At 44.6% G+C, this 8524-nt stretch overlaps 1 protein-coding gene across 1 annotated transcript; it reads left to right on the top strand.

Annotated features, from left to right (window-relative positions):
* Positions 1 to 205: 205 nt before the first annotated feature.
* Positions 206 to 1785, top strand: LOC125524134 (brassinosteroid-responsive RING protein 1). Its single transcript, XM_048689209.2, has one exon. The coding sequence runs from the start codon at positions 662 to 664 to the stop codon at positions 1184 to 1186; it is 525 nt and encodes a 174-aa protein (XP_048545166.2). The 5' UTR covers positions 206 to 661; the 3' UTR covers positions 1187 to 1785.
* The last annotated feature ends 6739 nt before the right edge of the window (positions 1786 to 8524 follow it).

Here is an 8524-nt window from a genome sequence, read left to right as displayed (position 1 = left end):
CTGTGCGGTGCCGGTGATATCCCTTCTCCACCCCCCACGGCATCGGTGTATATTCTGTCCGCCCCATAACACTAACCGCCGAACGCTTGCTCCCTAGCTCCACCGAGTTGCAGCACTGTGCACATGTGCGCACCATGGGCATTACAAAAAGCTTTTCATCCCCGCAGAGGCGTGCAGCTCACCTGCCGAGCTGAGCCCGCCGGCCAGTCGACAGGCGCACCTGACCCCGTCCGGCCTGTCCCTCCCGCCGGACACACCGGCACATGCACGCAGCTAGCACGCTCTCCTCTCCATCCATCGACGATGGAGCCACCCCACCCGATTAATCAATCATTCGCCATTAATCTCCATCCATCGTCGACACACGACCTTGTCACTCGCGCACAGTTAATTAATTGGGAGTGCACCTACGCTCTCTGCCCACTGTACATCTCCGTCGCCTTCCTGCAACCCCCACCCTGTAGCCTCATTTCTCGATCTCTCCTTCTCCTCCTTGTGTCACTCTCCTACCTCCGTCCTCCTTCTACCTCTAGCTATAAAGGCCGGAGCTCTGTGTGCCATGTGAGACCCCTCCTCCTCCTCTTGCTCCTCTCATCTCTGTAGCTTTCGAGCTCGGTTCGTCCTCCTGATTCGGCTGTCCGGCCAGCCCGTAGATCAAGAAATGGGGTTCCCGGCGGTGTACTCGGAGATGCCCAGGCTGCTGCTCAACCTCCTCTTCCTGCTCGGCCACCTCCGCCGCCTCTCCTCCTGGCTGCTCCGCCTCGTCGGCGCCGGCGTCGACGACGACCACCTCAGCTTCGACTACTCGGACGCCGGCTCCGACGCCTACTTCGCCGACCACCACCAGCACAGCCAGGAGCAATACCAGCAGCGCGATCACGCCCACGGCCTGGAGGAGCTGGAGGAGCACTCCCCGGCCGTGCGCTTCGACGCGCTCCCGTCCGACGGCGACGACGGCACGCCGCTGCTGCTGCCGGAGGGCTGCGCGGTGTGCCTCGGCGACTTCCACGGCGCCGCCAGGGTGCGCCGGCCGCGCGGGTGCCGGCACGTCTTCCACCGCGGATGCCTCGACGGCTGGGCCGCCCACGGCCACCGCACCTGCCCGCTCTGCCGGGCGCCGCTCCTCCCGCCGGCGCCGGCGTCTCTGAGTCCCGTCCTCCTGCCCATGCCGCTGCCGGCGTCGTGATTGGCACTGGTCAAACTCGTTCAGGGTGCTGTTTGCATATATGTTCGGCGACTATTCTTGCGGGATCCTGAGGAGAGGGTCCCGAATTTGTCGCTTCCGGTTGGGTTTTTATGCAAAAACAATCTCAACCGGTGAGAGCGCGGCAAGGGCCAGGCCAAGGAGGCCCATTGGCGGAGAGGCGTCGAAATATTTTCCGATCGCCCCTCGCATGGAGAGATTATCACAAGACGGTCCCCATGGAAGGGGATTAGTTCCTGGTTTGAGCTTTGGTTGATTTGGGTTTGGACTCCAATGGAGTTGGTGTCCAGAGCAACATCCATATACAAGAAAGAAGAAAAGGAGAACATATGTATGTACATCAGACTTAGATTAGTGGAAGTAAATAGAGGGGGTGAATCCGAATATATGCAGAGCTTTTGCTCTGCTCGCTTTTCTTTTCCTTTTCATTCTTGTTATAAGGTTTCACTAGACCCAGCATTTTTCATCTGTATACTACTCCTTCTCAAGGGGGTTGGAGATACCTCCTGTTTTTGCTACATGTTTTGTGTATTACACGCTCTATTGGAAATGCATCGGATTCAACCGACTACCTTCATTTATCCCCTGTGGTAGCATACATAGAAAGTCTGAATTTTGAATTCGTTGTACGGTTGCTGCGTGCCTGCGCACCTATGCAAATTTTGTTCTTGTACATAACAGAATTCCCGGGCAAATATCTACTTCGCGGAAGGATTAATCCGTTTGCGATGTTGCTCCATCATGTAGCCGTTACATCATCGGTTATATAAGGATAAGATTTTTTTTACATGGCAAATGCATTGAGGACTTCGATATTACATTATTCAGATGTCATATAAAGCTGAATGCAACTAAATATCGATGAGACATCACCTGCCATCTCAGATCAATAGTATAAAGGGAAGATAACCAAACTAATTAAGATAAATTTACTCATGCAAAGTAGAATCTTCTGTCAAGATTTTTATAGATAAAATAGACACAAAAATATATAAATCCAACATAATACATATACATGGCATACACGTCGCATGTGTAGGCCATCCAAACTAAATCCGTTGCATGGCTCGGTTTTGTTTCTAAATAAATGGAACAAATTACTCCATAGGTAGATGCATGTTTTTTTCTTTGTTTATATTTGGATAATTGGATTTATTTAAACAAAATACATTGAACTAAAATTCTGAAGCCGAACATAGTACTAATGTTGCATTTATAATGGTAAAAGATATGTTGTATGCTAGTAATGTTGAACTTTTTAAATATTAAAAGTGCCAATGTGTGGTACAAATTGTCAGATGTAATGTAATACTAATTAATTTTTGTGATAGTGACATGTAAATAAGTAAAAAATATTTAATATAAATAGGTGATTGTTAGTTCTATTGGAGGTTGTTTCGGAAGAATGAGAAACCTACAGGCAAACGAGACCCCAAATAAATTCACCGACGAAAACTACTTTAAGATGCATCACGACACTGCTAGGCCATTCTAAATCGCAATAACTTATTCCGGACAAAACTAGTCACAACAATGATTCGCCGAGCAAACAATACAACGACGTGATTACAGAAAAAGCAGCAGCAGCGAAGATCGAAAGGAGAAGTGTAGGAGAAGAGCCAGGCAACGTAATCTCAGCACGAATCAAAATTTGATATGTTTTTGAAGGAAATATGCCCTAGAGGCAATAATAAAGTTATTATTTATTTCCTTATAATCATGATAAATGTTTATTATTCATGCTAGAATTGTATTAACCGGAAACATAATACATGTGTGAATACATAGACAAACAAAGTGTCACTAGTATGCCTCTACTTGACTAGCTCGTTAATCAAAGATGGTCATGTTTCCTGACCATGAACAATGAGTTGTTATTTGATTAACGAGGTCACATCATTAGTTGAATGATCTGATTGACATGACCCATTCCATTAGCTTAGCACCCGATCGTTTAGTATGTTGCTATTGCTTTCTTCATAACTTATACATGTTCCTATGACTATGAGATTATGCAACTCCCGTTTGCCGGAGGAACACTTTGGGTGCTACCAAACGTCACAACGTAACTGAGTGATCATAAAGGAGCATTACAGGTGTCTCCAAAGATAGATGTTGGGTTGGCGTATTTCGAGATTAGGATTTGTCACTCCGATTGTCGGAGAGGTATCTCTGGGCCCTCTCGGTAATACACATCACATAAGCCTTGCAAGCATTACAACTAATATGGTAGTTGTGAGATGATGCATTACGGAACGAGTAAAGAGACTTGCCGGTAACGAGATTGAACTAGGTATTGGATACCGACGATCGAATCTCGGGCAAGTAACATACCGATGACAAAGGGAACAACGTATGTTGTTATGCGGTCTGACCGATAAAGATCTTCGTAGAATATGTAGGAGCCAATATGGGCATCCAGGTCCCGCTATTGGTTATTGACCGGAGACGTGTCTCAGTCATGTCTACATTGTTCTCGAACCCGTAGGGTCCGCACGCTTAAGGTTACGATGATAGTTATATTATGAGTTTATGCATTTTGATATACCGAAGGTTGTTCGGAGTCCCGGATGTGATCACGGACATGACGAAGAGTCTTGAAATGGTCGAGACGTAAAGATTGATATATTGGAAGCCTATATTTGGATATCGGAAGTGTTCCGGGTGAAATCGGGATTTTACCGGGTTACCGGGAGGTTACCGGAACCCCCCGGGAACCATATGGGCCTTCATGGGCCTTAGTGGAAAGGAGAAAGGGGCAGCCCAAGGTGGCTGCGCCACTTCCCCCTCCTAGTCCTATTAGGACTAGGAGAAGGTGGCCGGCCCCCCTCTCCCTCTTTCCCCCTTTGGGGAATCCTAGTTGGAATAGGATTGGGGGGGAGTCCTACTCCCGGAAGGAGTAGGACTCCTCCTGCGCCCTCCTCCCTTGGCCGGCGCCCCCTTCCCCCTTGGCTCCTTTATATACTGAGGTAGAGGCACCCTAGAACACACAAGTTGATCCACGTGATCTATTCCTTAGCCGTGTGCGGTGCCCCCTGCCACCATATTCCTCGATAATACTGTAGCGGAGTTTAGGCGAAGCCCTGCTGCTGTAGTTCATCAAGATCGTCATCACGCCGTCGTGCTCACGGAACTCTTCCCGACACTTTGCTGTATCGGAGTCCGGGGATCGTCATCGAGCTGAACGTGTGCTCGAACTCGGAGGTGTCGTAGTTTCGGTGCTTGATCGGTTGGATCGTGAAGACGTACGACTACTTCCTCTACGTCGTGTCAGCGCTTCCGCAGTCGGTCTGCGTTGGATACGTAGACAACACTCTTCCCCTCGTTGCTATGCATCACATGATCTTGCGTGTGCGTAGGAATTTTTTTAAAATTACTACGAAACCCAACAGTTTTTCTCTCTTTTTTCTGGCTTAAAGGTCCTACTCATTTATTTGTACTGATATTACAAAAGTCACCCTTTATAAAATAAATCATTTAGACCTTTTATTAACTCTCCATTCCATATGGTTGTGCCTATTCATGGTGGCGGAGCTGACTTTTCACTGTCCTGTGTCGTCGGAGCGCGCTTATGTCTCGCTTATGGCGAGACGTAGGGCGGCCTCGCATAAAGTGATCGCTTTACTGGGCTGGGCTCTTATTGGCTCGCGGGAGGCAGTCCACAACTTCACTTTTTGTTTTTTCCATGTTTTTTGTTTCTTGTTTTTGCTTTTTTTTTACTTTTTATACTTCAAATATTCTAAATATACATTTTCCAAATACAGTCTACATTAAAACATTTAAAAAAATAATGTGTACAAAAAAATGTTTCACATGTCTATGAAAAATATATGAAAAAACAACATGTATGAAAAAAAGTTGGTCATGTATTTAAAAAATTGTTAATCAAGCATTTGAAAAATGCTAATCAAATATTTAAAAATGCTAACCAAGCATTTAAAAAATGTTAAATGTGTATAGAAAAAATGCTTCTCATGTATACAAAAAATATACAATGTGTATGAAAAAAGTTTCATCATGTATTTCAATTTTTTTAATCAAGCATTTGAAAAATGTTAGTGAAGTATTTGAAAATGTTTAATCAAGCATTTGAATTATTTTTCTCATGTATGCGAATAATGTATACACAAAATATGCAATGTGTGTGAAAAAAATTGATCATATATTTGAGAATGTTAATCAAACATTTGATAAAATATTAATCAAGCATTTGAAAAATGTTAAATGCGTATATAAAAAATGTTTCTCATGTATATGAATAATGTATACTAAAAAATATACAATTTGTATAACAAAATGTTGGTCACGTATTTAAAAAATGATAAACCTTTATACAAATGTGTTCTTGATGTATACGAAAAATTGTAGAGTATATATTAATTGAAAGTAGAAATATAAAACATATGTATTTTAAAAACTCAATTATGTATTTCCAAAATGTTCCTGATGCATACAAAAAAAATATATTGTCTGTCAAAAAATGTTTATTTCCATCGAAAAAACATTCACCATGTATTTGAAAAATGTTGACCATTTTTTTAAAAGTTTTCAAAACTTGAATTGAAGGAACAATTTACATCATGTAATCAAAAAAATGTTCAACATTTGTCAACAGTTTTTCTTCGCATGTCACTAAAAATATATGTTGTGTGCTGAGAAAAATAGTTATGTGTTGAATAAAAAAATAACCAAGGAAAACCAACAAAAAATCAAAGAAAAACGAAGAAAACCAACAAAAATAAACAAAGTAAAAAAGAAAACCCCAAAGAAAACAAAGAAAAATTGAAAATAGAAAAGGAAACCAATGCAAAAAGAGCGAGGAAAAGTGAAATTCGATAAAGAAACAATGAAAATAAAAAAGAAACAAAGAAATCCCCATAGCAAAAGAAAAATGATGCAAAAATTGAAACAATGTAAAACAAGAAACAAATAAAGAAAACCGATGAAAAACCAGAAAGAAAGAAACAGATCAAAGAAAACCAAAGAAAAAAGAAAGAAAAGAAAATGGCAGTGAAAACAAAAAAGAAGCAAAGAAAACCGAAGAAAATAAAAAGTATGAAAACCCGGAAGGAAACGATGAAATTGGTGAAAAAAATTGAAAATATCTAAGAAAATGGTGAATGGAGTAGTCCACGACCGAACGTAGCAACGACGAGAAGAAAAGACAAAACAAGAGGCGTGCTCCCCTACTTTTTGGTGTGACGCGCACACGAACCGTTTCCTCTTGCAAGCCAATAGGAGGCAGCGACAGTTCCAGATCTAGCCCCCCCCCCCCCCCCCCCCCGCCGGTGATTCCACGACCCCCTTCCTTCCTGATTGCTATCTTGGCAACGCGAGGGTGAGGGGAGCCTCGGTTTCTTATTCAGGCGTATGCAGTAGTCCAAGAGCTTCTAGGCTTTACGAGTTTTCTCTGTCGGTGTCATGGCGGGGCTGATGCTGACGCTGATGGTGCTCATAGGAATAATGGTCTTTTAGCCCGAGCTCTTGTTCTTTGGTGATGTTGTTGGCATCGCTGAGACGCTTGTGAAGTACAAGTTGTTCGAGCGGCTTCGATCAAGCGTTGCGTCTTGGTGTGATGGGCGTTGATTGGCTGCTCTTCGAGTGGGGCGGTGAGGACTGTTGCAGATATGCGAAAGAGATGGTGGAGGATCTGGCTACATGTTGATGGGCGGGTTGGCGTTGGCCCCGGATCCAGCGTTGAAGAGGCTCGGAGGGCACCTCCGGCCGATGTTCCTTATCGGGCGAGATCCAGCCTTTTGGGCTTGGTGGCTATCGCAGTTCATTAAGGCCTCCTGACTAGGGATTTCTTCAAGCGTCACCATATGTAACAATTTTCGGTGCTCGCCTTCTCCGGCGACGGTGAAGGTCGTGGGTGCTTGATAGTTTCGGCGAGGATGGTATGCAGCAATACAACTGCTTTTACCTTCCTTATTTTCTATTGCTTGTATGCCTTTCATCTCTGTATCATTACTATTATAATTGAAAGCAATCAATGCCTACAGGTGTAAACTTCAGGGGGGGGGGGGGGGGGTAACAACAGTGCGACAACCACGAACGAACGAACACAGCAAGCGAGCAAGCTAAAACACGAGAATGGGCTGGCTCATAACTACAAATACTTCAGGCGAGTACTTCTTCTGTCTCGCTATAAGCGAGATATAACTCTCGCATATGTCGTCGTGCCTGTTTGCAGGTCAAAAGCACGCAATAAGCCGCCCAGCCCAAGAGCAATCCTCCACCACAGTGGTAGGCCAGCCCAACAACAGTTTCCTTCAACTTAGACCACCTGGCCCATCTCCCAGGAAAAAAAGCCTAATTGACCCGCCTAACTATTTATTCCAAACTCCGCCGCCTGTTCGCCCGGTAATATAGACGGATGAATGGCCTCACTGTAATTGGACTTATCCGGGTGACCGGAGACCATGGTGTGCACTGTGTTTAGCTAGCGGCGCCAATTGAGCTTTCAGCTTCAAAACAAAAGGATGTCTAGCTTTCTCGTAATGTATGCACTCATGCAGGTGCAGCTGAGAGCAGAGCCGGCCGGCCGGTCGACACGCGTTCCTCACCCGCCCGACACAGCGCAAACACATGCACGATCATCGATCCCCGATTAATCATCAACCATTAATCTCGATCGTCGACACATAAACCTTGTCACGCCTCAACAACACTTGATTAATTAAGCATGTACTGCACTGCACGTACTCCTATGTCAACTGTCGACTCTAGTACATCTCCGGAGAAAGTGACGAGGGTGACTTCCACTATACGCCCCACTGGTTGGTTAGCACCCCAAGAATACCACTCCATGATTAATGTAGATGCAACTGTAGGCCGGGGAGGTCGCTATGGTTCAGTTGTTACAATTTATTGGGAGGAGGATTCCTGGAAGCATCTGCTATGGTGTTCAACTTGGGCGACCCAACCACGTCGGAGGCATGTGCAATTCGAGAGGGTTTCTCCTTCGCAATGGATTTAAGCCTAGACATGATATGTATGGCGTCCGACTACAAGGGGGTGGTCCAGGAGATCAAGAAGGGAAGTGCAGCCACGTATGGAGCAATTATTCGGGAGATCAATCAACAAATTTCTTCTTTTACTTTGTGTTTTTTAGATCATGAGTTTAGAAGCTCAAATGTTGAAACTCACAACTTAACGAAACATGCTTTAACTCAAGGTTGTCTCAGAAAAAAAAGGAAATTCCCGCTGACTCATCATCCGAAATTCCGAATCATCATCATGGTTCAACCCCGTGAGTTGGGCTGGCCCTTTGTATTTTTTTTTGAGAGTTTGTATAGGGGTTCCTTTGTGCTCCGCTGC

Source organism: Triticum urartu, chromosome 7A (assembly GCF_056163025.1).
Source record: "Triticum urartu cultivar PI428250 chromosome 7A, HENAU_Tu73, whole genome shotgun sequence".
Lineage (NCBI taxonomy): Eukaryota > Viridiplantae > Streptophyta > Magnoliopsida > Poales > Poaceae > Triticum > Triticum urartu.
Note: the sequence above shows the minus strand (reverse complement) of the source record. Positions and strands in the feature narration are given on the sequence as shown.